This window comes from Vulpes vulpes, chromosome 14 (assembly GCF_048418805.1).
Source record: "Vulpes vulpes isolate BD-2025 chromosome 14, VulVul3, whole genome shotgun sequence".
NCBI lineage: Eukaryota > Metazoa > Chordata > Mammalia > Carnivora > Canidae > Vulpes > Vulpes vulpes.
The window spans coordinates 48392342-48406417 of NC_132793.1; the positions used below are offsets into that span (position 1 = coordinate 48392342).

General features: G+C 52.8%; 1 protein-coding gene across 2 annotated transcripts in view; it reads left to right on the forward strand.

Annotated features, from left to right (window-relative positions):
• The first annotated feature begins 6398 nt into the window (after positions 1-6398).
• Positions 6399-14076, forward strand: part of EPB41L4A (erythrocyte membrane protein band 4.1 like 4A) — a 176910-nt gene continuing 169232 nt past the window's right edge. The window contains exon 1 of one of the 2 annotated variants that reach the window (XM_072736581.1): positions 6399-6588. In XM_072736581.1, coding sequence (XP_072592682.1) covers positions 6490-6588 — 99 coding nt within the window. In that variant the 5' untranslated portion in view covers positions 6399-6489. The remainder of the gene's footprint in view (positions 6589-14076) is intronic. The other variant, XM_072736582.1, reaches the window with a different exon arrangement.

Here is a 14076-nt window from a genome sequence, read left to right on the forward strand (position 1 = left end):
ATAATATTTTTAAATAAATATTTAAAAAATAAAATAATTAGGACTTGAGGGCAGGAGTCCTGTGGTCAAACCCAACTCTGCCAAGTGCTAGACACTTCATTTCTTTGTGTCTTGATCCCTTCATTCGTAAGATAATCAGGGGGTGGATTAGGTGATCAGTAAAGTTCCTTCCAGATTTCATAGGCTACAGGTCCTACGTAATTGTCTGGTTTGCTTCTGTTTTATGTCACAAACAATGACCACATAATTTCAGTAGAGCATGGCCTAGATTAAGTTAAATGAATTATTAGCGATGGCTCCTCATCTTGGGCAACTCAATGAAGCCTCAACAAAGGAACAGATTACTGCCTCTCTGAGCAGTAGCAGCTTGGTTATCAGCTCAGGTGCAACCTCTGACGGCATTCAGTATTTACTCAATGCAACTTGAAGGCAAACTCCGGCCTATAAGTTTGCACAAACATCTAGAGCGTTCACAACTGACCTCATTGCTCATCCAAGTTAATTTCTACAGAAAATAAATAGCCCATAAAGCTTCCAAGCTCCGCAGAACCAGTAATGCACAGGGCAAGGAGAACCCCTACGGCTAAAGTGTACATTTTTTTAAAAGAGGATTTTATTTATTTGAGAGACAGAGCATGAGCGGGAGAGAGCGGCAGAGGGAGACAGAGAAGCAGGCTTCCCGCTGAGCAGGGAGCCTGATGCAGGACTCGTTCCCAGGACCCCGGGATCATGACCTGAGCTGAAGGTAGACACTTAACCCACAGAGCCACCCAGGTGCCTCTAAGTGCACATTTCAATATAGAGCAATGGTTATAGGCTTATTCCAACTCATTTTTCAAAAAATGATAATAATTGCAGAATAACTAAAAACTAATTTCCCCATCGCTTCCTCAAATATCTAGAGGTGGATTAACACCTGTATCACTAAATTGATGTTAGTAAAATGAAGTTGATGATCCGAATACATGAGCCAGACGAAACAGTCCTTAGAGTCCAGGTTAGAACCTAGAAAAGTAGTTCATTTTTATTTTTTATTTTATTTATTTATTTATTTTAGTAGTTCATTTTTATTTTATTATTTATTTATTTATTTAAAGATTTTATTTTATTTATTTATTCATGAGAGACACAGAGACAGAGAGAGAGGCAGAGACACAGGCAGAGGGAGAGGCAGGCTCCATGCAGGGAGCCCGACGAGGGACCCGATCCCGGGACCCCAGGACCATGCCCCGGGCCGAAGGCAGGCACCAAACCTCTGAACCACCCAGGGATCCCCAGTAGTTCATTTTTAAATGAAGGTTAATTTTGTTAACCACTAATGTCAGTCTTTTAACATTAAACAATTTTTGCTTAAATTAATTCATGCTCATTGTAAAAAAAATCCAAACTTTCTTTTAAAAACAAACAGAATCATGAATAAATAAAATCTTAAAAAAATAAAAACAAACGGAAATGGACAATTCTATAGGCACTATTATATAAGCTGTTCTTTTTTTGCCTCATTCCTTACCTTGGCTCAATTTCCGTGTCAGTGCGTATATACCCACCCCATTTTCTCTCACAGTTGCTGGAAATCCTATTACATGCATACACTAGAATTAATGTAACAACTCTTTATTTGTGGGTGTGTGGACTGTGAAAGAGCTTTAATATCATCAGCTTTAAGCAGTTGTTTAAAAACCAAAAACCATAAAAGGTCCCCAAAGGGGCTAGACTTCCCAGCCGGCTCTCCCGCCCCCATTGTTGTGATAGTGTCCATCTGAACAGTGAAGGGGGAACAGAGGACTCTCAGAGCGAAAGCTCCAACTCCAAACCACTTAAACTAAATACAAGCCGTACCCATGCATCGTCAACACGGATTGAAAACTGCAAAGTAAGGATTTTCGGTAAACCCCAAAGAACGTTTATATGGAGAGCACAAAGATGAAGAAACAGCTTAGATTGTGTCTTGGGGGGTGACTTCTCTGGAAATCACCCGCGAGGCGTCACAGCACGCAGGATCTAGGCCCCCGCGGAGGAGCAGGCTGGTTAGGGACATACATATGCAGTGCGTCAGAGGCAGGATGGTCTTAAAACTGGATGTGCCTGAGCACATACTATAATCAGAAGAAAAATGAGTAAGGTGTTTGAATAGAAAGGGCAGTAGTATGCTGAAACTAAAACCGAGGTAATCTACCTTCCTTAAAAACTACTCTTTCTGACATAACCTACTTGGCAGGGTCTTCAATAGTCTTTTCTTGGACAGGCGTTATTTTGATGGATGAGATAGATTAATAGGGGGTAAAGAGTGAGCCACCCCCTTTGAAAAAAATTACTTATAGGTAATCAGGTCCGACCTTCATTATCTATCCGAAAGATAATCTCTAAAGCAGTGGTTCTCAAACCAGCAGCATCCGCATCCACTGGGAATCTGTTAAAAACGTAAAATTTCAGTTTCCACTTCTATAGTACTGGGTCTAAAACTCTGGGGGTGGGGCCAGCAGTCTGTGTTTTAAACGAGTCTTCCCGCCCTGCCTTTGGGTGGTCAAATAATTATATTATTTACTGTCAATGTTTTTAAGATTTTTTCTTTTCTCTTTGCAAATTACTGTTAACTTTCCAGAGTTTGGAAAATGCAAAATTATAAAAAGATGATGAAAGACACGGATTGTTTAAAGACATCTCCCTAAGAAGAATACGGTGCTTTTGAAAGAATTCCGTCTGGCATTTTGAAGTGCACGTTTCGGCAAGGGGTCGGGGGCCAGCTCTAGGTGGAGGGAAGTTGCCTCTTCCAGGATGGGGTCGGGGCAGGCCTTCACAGATGGTCTACATATTTCCATAATATCACACCTACTATGAACTTGTCATTTGACTCACCTACATCGGCCTATTATGACGAAATGTCATCTTGACCAAAGAAAGTACTTTTCTAAAAATTTCTGAAGAGAGATCAAAGGTTTTAAATAGACTGTACTGTGGGATGCACATGTTGAAAATGATACTATTTTCCCTGTGAAAACTGTGTTCGAATAGTGTCTTGTTAATCTGTTTCTGTGGATAGGCAGAAGTTTCCCTCCAAAATCCGGTGGAAGCTGCACGTGGAACTTTTTGAGAAGCTGTCAGTGTTACCCGGAGGGTTCATGCCATCTTACGTCCGTGCCGGCAGCGGAGAATTCCAGTTGTTCCACGTCCTTACCGACCCTGGGAATGGTGGCATGGTATCATGCCTCCTGTCAGGTCTGCGATGGTGACTTACGGTAATTTCAACTTGCATTTCCTTAATGACTAATGATGTTGAGCAACTTTTCATGTGCTCATTTGTCATTTAGCTACCTTATGATTCAATCAATTGCTTTTTTTTTTTTTTTTTACTTAAATGAAAGCACATGTTTGTACAAAGACATGGATCCTTACCATGGTCTGAACTGTGTCCCCTCCAAATTTATATGTTGAAGCTCTCACTCCCAGTGTGACCGTATGTGGAGACAGGGCCTATAACTAGGTAATTAAGGTTAAAAAAGAGGTCATGAGGGTGGAGCCTTGATAAGATAGCTGTAGTGTCCTTATAAGAAGAGACTCTGTAGGGCTTGTGCTAATTCCTATGCCTCCCAACAAAGAGGAGATCATGTGAGCACACGGTGGGATGGCATCGGTAAACCAGGAAGGAAGGTTTTACCAGAAAGCAACCACGCTGGCACTCTGATTGTGGACTGCCAGCTTCCAGAACTATGAGGAAAGAAGTGTCTCTTGTGTAGGCCACCCAGTCTGCGGCGTTCTGCTATGGCAGCCTGAGCTGACTGGTAAAACCCTCACAGCAGGATTCATAAAATTTGTATTACTTGTAACGGTAAAAAAACTGGAAACCACACAAATGAATGGATGAACAAGTTGTGGTACGCACACATTAAGGAACTACTGAGCAATAGGAATGAATGGACGGTCGACGTGTACAGCAACATGGACAAATCTCAATCATGCTGACTGAACAGACCAGACCGACAAGGAAAAAAGAGTTGTCACTGTTACCCCATTTCTGTAAAAGTTTAGGAGGTGCAGAGACCTTATAGTGACAGAAAGAAGATCTGCGGTTGCCTGGGAGGTGAGGTGTGGTGAGAAATGAGAAGGAAAAAAATCACAAAGGTACAGGAGGAAACTTTAGGGGATGATGAATAGCTTGATGGTTGTAGTGGTTTCGTGTATACATACGCCAAACTTACCAGACTGTATACTTTAAATATATGCAGTTTACTGGATGCCAAGTATATAGTTCAATAAGGCTGTTTTTTTAAAACAAACAAACAAACAAACAATCTGTGGAATCTTCCTACGATCTCTAGGAAACTCCAATTTTGTGTTAAAATGTTTTTTTTTTTTTCTTTTTTCCAGTCTCTGAAAGAAATGGAAGAGAAAGTGCTTCACTGAGAAAGGGCTGTCATTCATATGGGAATCCATGGCTTTGTATCTTCCCTTAGGAGGCTCCTGGAACAGAATCCTTGCCCCCACCCCAAGCCCCCAGCCTTCTCATTACCTTTGGAAGTAAAACAAAAGCAAAACAAACCAAAGTCAAAGGGCCAAAAACAAATGGCAGCAAAACTCAGAAGCGGGGAGCCAATGATTACACTCGGACTGTATCTTCTGTTTCTGCAAGCAGAGGTGACCCTCTTGGAGGATGGAAGGCCCTCTCAAGCTTTTCCATCACGTTTGGTAATTAACGTCAGGAACGTTGTGTTACCGAAAAGCCTCTAGAGGTAAAGACGCTAAAATCCAGAATAATGTGTCAGTCACGGCAGGCAAAACATTGACAACACAACCCAAAGTTGGACACGGAGTTTCGTTAGGAATTCAACACCTGCTTCCATTTCACGGAAGCCTTGGAAGATGCAATAGGGTCCGCTGCTTGGCTTTGGGTAAAGTTCACAGGGAACAGGAGGGTGTCCAGCCCCTGCCCTGCGGGGACTGCGCTAAGTCACGTTTATGCGCCCAACGGGAGAGCCGGTGTCCTAGACGGTACTCGGTGGCAAATCACCGTGGAAGGAAACTCTCTCCAAAGTTGCAAATTGTTCATTTCCATTTAAATTTAAACATTTTAAAGGTTTTAGGCGAATTTTGTGAGTTCTGACCAACCATCTTGTAAGTCGTAGAGGAGGGACGCCCAAGCTCGGGCCCTAATGCTCGGTAGGAGGTCGGCAAGTGTCCGGGAGGCCTGGCGTCACACCCCCCCCCCACCCCCCGTTGCCCCGCGACCCAGAGACGCACCCGCTGCACCTGCTCCGCCCGGCGCCGCGCCCCGCCCCCGGCACCCACCAGGGGGCGCTGCCGCCCCGGAGCCGTGCCTGCAGCGCGGAGGCCCCGGACCCGGAGCCCCGGCCGCCCCGGGCCGAGCACCCGCCCCCCAGCTCCGCTCCGCCTTCCGCCCCCGCCCGGCCCCTGCGCGAGCACCCCGGCCGCTACCCCCGGGGGAGACCTTGCCCGCGAGCCGCCGCCTGCGCCCGGGGCGCGCCCCCAGCTCCCAGCCTCCAGCCCGGGCTCCCGCCTCCCCGCGCGCCCCCAGCCCTGAGCCCCCCCGCCCCCAGGAGCCCCAGCCCGAGCCCCCCCAAGGAGCCCTAGTCCCGGGCCCCCCCAGGAGCCCCAGCCCGAGCCCCCCCAGGAGCCCTAGCCCCGGGCCCCCCCAGGAGCCCCAGCCCGGGCCCCCCCAGGAGCCCTAGCCCCGGGCCCCCCCAGGAGCCCCAGCCCGCGCTCCCCCCCAAAGGAGCCCCAGCCCGAGCCCCCCAGGAGCCCCCCCAGGAGCCCTAGCCCCGGGCCCCCCCAGGAGCCCCAGCCCGCGCTCCCCCCCAAAGGAGCCCCAGCCCGAGCCCCCCAGGAGCCCCCCCAGGAGCCCCAGCCCGCGCTCCCCCCCAAAGGAGCCCCAGCCCGAGCCCCCCAGGAGCCCCGGCCCCAGCCCCCAAGGAGCCCCAGCCCCAGCCCCCCCAAGGAGCTCCAGCCCCAGCCCCCCCCAAGGAGCCCCAGCCCGAGCCCCCCGCCAAGGAGCCCCAGCCCGAGCCCCCACAAGGAGCCCCAGCCCCAGCCCCCCAGGAGCCCCACTGCCCCGGACGGCAGCCCCCCCCCCAGCTCACCGGCCCGGGGCGTAGGCGGCCGACCCACCGCGCGACACCGCCGCCCCGGCCCTGCGCGCCCCGCGCTGCCCCGACACAAAGGCGCCTCCGGGGCCGGGGGTCGCGCCCCGGGGCGCGGGGGGCGGGGTCCCGGCAGGCCCCTCCCTCCCCGCCCCGCCCCCGCCCCGGAGCCGCGCGGCCGCAGGATGCTCGGGCCCCGCCGCCCCCGCTCAGTGCCGCCCGCGCCGCCCTCCCCGCGGCTCCGGTGCTCACGCCGCGGGCGCCCCGCCCCCTCCCCGCCCCCTCCCCTCCCCCCGTCCCCCCCGCCCGGGATCGGCGCTCGGGCCCGCGCGGCGCGGACGACCGGCGAGGCCTGGGCGGGGCGGGGCCCGGGGCGCGGCTCCCGGCGGCGGCCGACATGGGCTGCTTCTGCGCGGCGCCCGAGGATTTCTACTGCGAAGTTCTGCTGCTCGACGACGCCAAGTTGACGCTCACCAGCCAGCAGCAGGGCATCAAGGTGGGCGGGGTCGGCGGGGTCGGCGGGGTCGGCGGGGCCGGGCTGGGGGCTCGGAGGGCCGTCGCGGGGCGGGGGCAGCTCCCGGGCCGGGCAGGGCAGTGCGCGGCGCCCGCTGACGCCCTTACCCCGGGCCCGGCGCGGGCCCGCCCCCAGGTGCGCCCCGCAGCCCCGCAGCCCCGCGCCCCCGAGCCCCGCGGCGCCCCCCAGCCCCGCGGCGCCCCCCAGCCCCGAGGCGCCCCCCAGCCCCGAGGCGCGCCCGCCGGCCGTGTCCCGGGGCAGCCTCCCGCCGCCGCGTGGGCTCCTCCGGGACGGACTCGGCCCCGGCCCCGCCCCGGCCCGAGCGAGCGCGCCCCACGCCCCAGCGCACCCCCCTCCCGGCGCCCGCTTGCGGGTCCTGGGAGCGCAGGTGCTGCCGTGGCCCCGGAGAACCTGCCCCTGTCCCTGCCCCGGGCTCGCGGGTCTGCGCCCGACCCCCGACGGACGCGCCTGCCGCTCGCCTGCTCCGCAGGCGCTCGCAGGTCGCAGGGGGTCACAGGTGAGCGCAGGCGGTTGCAGGGGGTCACAGGCGGTCGCAGGGGGTCACAGGCGAGCGCAGGGGGTCGCAGGCGGTCGCAGGGGGTCGCCATCGCAACGTCCCGCTGTCCTCTTCCCCACACTTGGCGCAGCGGCCCGAGAAGCACCCGGAGCCCGGGCAGGCCCGGGAGCCAGGCCCGCCGCCCGCCTCCCGCATCGCCCTGCGGCCCAGCTTCCCGCCGCGCACGCGGTTCACACGCCCTTCCCCGGCAGGACAGGGGCCCTACGCCCTCAAAGCCGCAGAGCGAGTTAAACCCTGTAGGAAAGTGTTTGCAGCATTGTTTCCCGGGAACTATAAGAAGCAAGTCAACAGACTCCCAGTGGCTGTTTCCTTTCAAGGCCGATAAAAGACTCTTGAGAAAAGGGTGTTTCATATTTTCATATTTTATATTTTCACCTTTTCTATATGTTCCGCTTCCCCCCTCCTCCGCCACCATGAAATCAGGAAAAGAACTTTTCGTGGTGATATAGCAGTTGTTTGGTGTCCTGTGCAAATAGGCAAACAAAAAAAAAATCACAAAATGTAAAATTTCGATGATGCATAGCTTCTCTTGGGCTTGGGGAAAGAAACAATTAGAAAAAGGTAACGGGTGATCTGACACAAAAACAACAAAGAAATCTTTCTGAAGTGCAAAATCTGAAGTCAGCCTGACTGTGAGCTTCCTATTTAACCATGAAAGCCGTACCCCTGCCGGCCTGGAGCGCATACATTATTCTGTCAAGAGAGCAGCCAGGACTTGAGATCAGATGGAATGATTTTGTCAAAGAAACATGAATAAAAGGATCCTGATCCGTGATTACTTTTTATAACCTGATGGTGCTTCTCTTGTTTTGCAAATACGTTGAAAATCGAAAATCGGTGAGTGATTCCAAGGCAATAGCAACTAACTTTATAATGCTGTTATCTTGGATACATGCCATTCAACTAAACAATAATGGAAGCAGGCTTTTGTTGGAAGTAGTCATTTTGCAACAGGCTTGGCCTCTTTCAGCGTCACAACAGCATGCCACGATTATTTTGATGGCCATATGTGTAACACAGATGCTGTCTGTTGAAGTTAACCACGTTATCTGTGACTAGCAGGCTACCAATGAATGCATGTGTTAAGCACCTATCTACTTGTGGTATGTCCTAAATTAAACACATGTGTGTATTTATAACCGCAGTAAGGTACAAACAGCATCTCACGAGTAGATGGTGTTCAAACATTGAATGGGTATGTGTACGTTATTATTCTATACACACTTTGCATTTTCTTTAACTCTAGTTTGTAAATGAAATAGTAAACCAAAATGTAAATGGAATAGCCAATAGCTACTATTAGGGTGTTTCCCCCAGGAGAGTACACTTGGTAACTTTTATTATTAATGAAAGTCATAATTAAGCATATGATGTCAGTTAGCCCATTTTCCCCTGAAATTAAAATACAAAAATCTTTTTTATTTTTCAAAAGTGTTTCCTAACATTTTGAGATGACCTTTCTCCACATTCTGTCTCAAATGAAATGAAGAGAGTTCATTTTGCATTAAGATTATTCACCTGCATCCTTTCAAGGAAGCAAATTTATTGATTCCTAGTTACTTAGTAATTTGCTTGTATTACTGTGAGTTTAAAAAACGATTGCGTGTCGTAAATTCAGATAGAAGAAATATCAGAGAAGCTTGGTAAAAACATTTTTTTTGTGTGCTATTTTGGGAAGAAAAGCCCACGTTTTGGATTTTTTGATGCACCAAATTACAAATTAAAAAGTTATGAAAGAAAATTTTTTTAAAAAGTTACTTATGAAGTGATTTCCTGCAGTTTAGTTCAAAATCTTTCGACTAGAAAAAAAAATTGATGTGTCTGCTCCCATGGAAAGCGTTTTAGCCTAGAGATAATAGTTGCACATCTTATGTGTCAAGATGAGTAGCATTAAAATGGAAAATAATTTTTCCATTTTTTATTTAAGCAGTAAAATATGCTTGCATTCATATTGATGTTATATAGAAATTTGCTTCTTAACTTGCTTTAGAGGTGACCTCACCTTGATAAGCGGGAAGTCTTTGGCACGGAGTTGGCAGTTTGAGCCCCATCCAAGACTTGAGAACCCAAGTTTATATAAACCCAAAGCTATTGGTTTGGTGTCGGCCCCCACAATAGCTTTTAGCTGTTTGTTCTATGCTGCTATCTCTGTTGTTTATTTAAGTAAGAATTTCTGCTGTGGTTGGTCTTTCGGTTTTTTGAGTAATGTTTGTTCAGGGAAACTTTTGTTACGTCCTTTGTGGTTCTCTGTGCCGGGGTGGGTGGGTAGAGACCTTTCTTTTTGTTCCCTGAAAAAGCAAAATTTGATTGTGGTGCAAAGTACTTGTATAAGTGGTTATTTGATTAGCAAAAGATTCTAAGGGGGAAAACATTACAAGGTTTGATGATAAATTTAGTCCTCAAAGTTGCTGCTGCAAACACGACCTAGATTAATGTCTTTGTTTCGGCGCGGTTTTAGAGCTCTGAGCGGCGATGTAATAACCACCGAGGTGCTCGTTTTCCCCTTTGTTGCATTTGATGAAATTAATGAAACCAACATGACAGCAAGATGAAAACTCCATTAACTTTTTTTTTTAAAGGTGCTACTGAGATATACAATTCACACAGTTGAAGTGTACAATTTACCCATTAACTTTTAAATGAAGTGACTTCCTAATCATCGCGAGGTTTCTGAAAAAATGCTGTGAGTCAGTGTTGATGCTTTGATCAGAAACTTCCTAATAAACTAGAAGAACGGTTAGAAGGCGGGGACTTAAATTATATGCATCTCACTTCCCAAGAATTGTAAACTTCATTCTTCTTGGGCTGGTGAAGAAAGCGGCTAAGACGATTGGGAACACTGGGCAAAGCACCAGCGCTTCGTAAATCGGATGATGTGTGTGCGTAAACACCTGCGTTCATGAATCGCCTCCTAAGGTCCGGAGTCAGGGACCTGGGAACCATAGGTTGAAGCAGGTAGTTCTGCACCCGCGCTTCTGTCAAGGTGAGTGTGCTGCGGGTCTTGGCTGGAGGCCGAGTTAGATGTGACTGGGATGGAAGCGCCCCTCGCCGACGCCGCATCTGGGTTTTGAAATTCGGATAGGGGATCTGTGCTGTGGCTGTCTGAGACGGACGGACGGTGGCATGACTGTTCCTTCAAGTGGCTGCTTGCAAACAAACAAAACAAAAACCAATGGCTGCTTGCTTTTAAAACCATTCATAGTATTTTTTCAGCTTTATTTATTATTTATTGACAAAATCAGATTAAATTGGACAATGTGATTTGATAGAGTGTAAGTTGCGGGAGGCGTCCCACTATCCCCCCATTAAGGTAACGAACACGTCCATCCTTTTGTGGTGGGAACATGTAAGTTCTCATCTCTTAGCCAACTTCTGTGATGCAGCCTTACCAAGGTCCTCGAACCGTAAACGCCCCAATCGTAGATGTCTTTTTCCTTGGAGAACATTATTAAACATACCATTTATCCATGGTTTGCGAGTGAGTTAAGAGTAACTTAAGGGGAGAAGCATGGCTGGTTACTTCCATCACCCAACGGCTGTGCTTCTCTACTGCGATTTCCTGCATGTTTGGTGGACTGCACTTTTTTTTTTTTTTAAAGTCCCATTAATATAATTGTTCTTGAATTCTGTAAAGCTAAGCTTAAACTGACTTTGAACTAGACTTCGACTAATGCAGAGCTTTTAGGGGGCACCTGGCTGGCTCAGTCAGAGGAGCATGTGACTCTTGACCTTGAGGTCATGAGTTCAAGCCCTGTGTTGGAAGTAGACTTACTGGGGGAAAGAATAATCATACGGATCTTTGGTTGCTTTTGAGCGTGGGTGGTGATGGAGGTCAGCCTAGAGAGGAGGGTCGGGACCCCTGGGGGAGTAGAGCGTGTTTCTGGACCAGAGGGCAGGTCGCCACGCGAGTCCCCTTCCTGCCTGTCTCCTGCTCTACGTGACGGGAGGACAGCGGAGTCCTCGGCCGGTGAAGCGCCCATCTTGCGGGGCCACCGCTTGTCTTGCATCGGACGCGGCTCTGAGGCTTAAGGGCATACACGGTGTCAACAAGTTAAATACTGGGTTTTTGGGACAAATGACAAGTCTTTCCTTCCTGTGCACCGTGTATTTTTCTGCAGGCTGGGAGCAGATTTGGCCGGTCGGGGTGGGACTTGGCGTGCCCGCGGCCTCCATGGGGCTGGGGCCTGGCAGCCTGCACGTGCGGCTCCCGTGCTTCAGCCGCAGGTGTAGTGCACGGGAACGTCCCTCGCGAGCCCACTTGGGGTCCTTTTTCTTTTTAAAGAGTTTATTTATTCATGAGAGACACAGAGAGAGAGAGGCAGAGACACAGGCAGAGGGAGAAGCAGGCTCCATGTGGGGAGCCCGACGTGGGACTCGATCCTGGGACCCCAGGGTCATGGCCTGGGCTGAGGGCGGTGCTAAACCGCTGGGCCCCCCGGGTGTTCCTGCTTGGGGTTCTGAAGGGCAGCTGCCCTCTTCTGCGTCACAACATTGGTTTCTACGTTCCGCGTGCAGAGAGCAAGCAGCCACCTGCCGTGACCTGCTCAGCTGTGGCCTGGGTGTGCGGAGGTCGAGAACCAGCCAGGGTGGTTCGTGACTCGAAAAGCCTGTCACTGGACTTGGGTGAGTCTGTGCCGTTCCAGAACACGAGGGTCACGTGGCCCCGTGAGCTGTGTGTGTTCCTGTTCTGCTTTTTAAAGATTTTGGTTCTATATCAGAGAGAGAGGGGGCAAGCAGGGGAGCAGCCGGCAGAGGGAGGGAGACGCAGGGCCCCCGCTGAGCAGGGAGCCTGATGAGGGGCTGGGCGCGGGGCTGGGTGTGGGGCTCAGTGTGGGGACCAGTATGGGGCCGGGTGCAGGGCCCGATGCAGGCTGGTGTGGGGCCAGGTGCGGGGCCCGGGTGTGGGGCCAGGTGTGCGGCCAAGTGCAGGGCCCGATGCAGGCCAGGTACGGGGCGGGGTGCGGGGCCAGGTGCGGGGCTCCATCCCGGGACCCCAGGAGCATGATGTGAGCTGGGGGCAGATACTTGACCCACTGAGCCACCAGGCACCCCTGTTCTGCTGTCTCAGGGACAAAGAGCACAGTTCCTCCGTGCTGTGAGTCCATCGCCCTTGCCCTGTAAGCAGCCCGTTGCTGGGAGGTCCCCCTGGGGGCTTTCTGAATAATCACCGGAGATGAAGGGTCTGGCAACGGCTTCTGAATGTGTGAGAAGTTTGCTTTCAGGGATGTTGCGGTGCCAGGAGGAAGTTAGGACGAGGGATTTGGGCCAGAGGTGCTGAGTGCGAGCCCGGCTGCCCACCCACGGGGCCGCTGGTCCCAGCCCACCCACAGGGCCAGCCTTGGGGGACAGGGACCCGGGGGCAGGGAGGTGACAACCTGGCCAGCCTTGGGGGACGGTACTGTCTCCACACCGAGGCAGCTTCCCGAGCCAGCCCCCAGCCCCTGTGGGTTCTCCAGCCCTCCAGGCCCCACCTTGGGCTTCGTCCGGAGCCCAGTTTGCCAGGCGGCCTTGGGGCCTCTGTGGCCTTATCTGTCATCGTCAGGTTGGCTCCCGTCCAGCATTCTCGCGGCTCCCAGCCTCCGCGGGCGTGCGGTCACCTGTGTCTGCCCATGTCCCCGTGCCGCTGTGCCCACGACTGGGTGGGCCTCCCTGGAACAGGCTGGTCGGTCCCTTCTGGGCGAGCTGGGCTGTGGCCGCTGCCTTGGGATGACCGGGGACGACCGGGAGGCCGCGACGACGTGGGCACATAGGGGTGAAGGTGTCAGCTCGTGACACTGTGTGTGATCCATCGTGCGCTGGGGGCCCTGCTGGTGCCGGATGCCCCGGCATGTGACACTGGCCCCCCAGGGCCGGTTGTTACCCGGCCTGCGCTGCTCACAGGCGGCGAGGCTCCCCCTCGCTCCCAGGTGCCACCTGTGACACCCCTAGCTCCGGGCCTGTGAGCTCCCTACCGAATCGTCTGGACACCGGGATCGAAAATCAATCGGCAATCAACAGAAGATTAATCCTCGGTTGTCCGTTGTGCTCCGAAGGCCCACCTGCCAGTTCCTCGGCAAGGGAACGGGTGTTTGTCATTTAGCAAAGAGCCATCCCTGTTAAATCTGACGTGTAATATTTTGAGAAAAAGAAAGAAAAATCCCTCAAAGTTCCCGGGGGCAGTAAAGCGCCGTCGTATCCACTGTCACATCCTCAAGGACCCGGAAGGGTGCCAGGCACGTGGGTGGCGTCGGCAGGTAGGGTCGTGTGGAAGGGTTGATGGAGCGTTAGCGGAGCTGGGCCTGCCGCGTCACGGGCTCACTCGGTTGCATGGTCAGGGTTCCCAGCACCCTGCGTGGCCCTCGACTGTCACTGTCGTGGCGCAGAGGGGACCCGCATTCATGCTGTGCGCTCTTCCTGCGGCCGCCTGGTCGAGGCCTGGACAATGGCCGTTGCCTGGGTCCCGAGTGCTCCTGCCGCTGTTGCGGGTGAAGATGTAGCACGTCGGGAAGCAGATCCTTGAACACGCATGTGGCTCTGACCTGTCCCCCGAGACACAGCGAGGAGTTGCTGCAGGTTGGTCCCATGTAGTGTGGCATGGGGTTTCCTCCTGGGACAGCAACATCGGTGCCTGGGGACCACCGAGGACACCGCGCCGCCCTGGCTCCTGGGCTTCGGGCAGGAGGGCAGGCTCCGGGACTGGGGACTGATGGGGACGTGGTGGCGGAGCTGTAGGGGCAGCGGCAGCGTTGGGACCGCGTGGCAGAGCTGGAGCAGCCGACACCTGGGAATCCCGGTGGCCTGCGGGCGGCGGGCGGCCCCCGGGGAGGAAAACCTCGCTTGGGGACCTGCCCGGTGCCCCCTGGGACAAGGCTCCGTTGGAACCTGGTCCTGCCGGCGCGAGCCCTCGGTCGGCC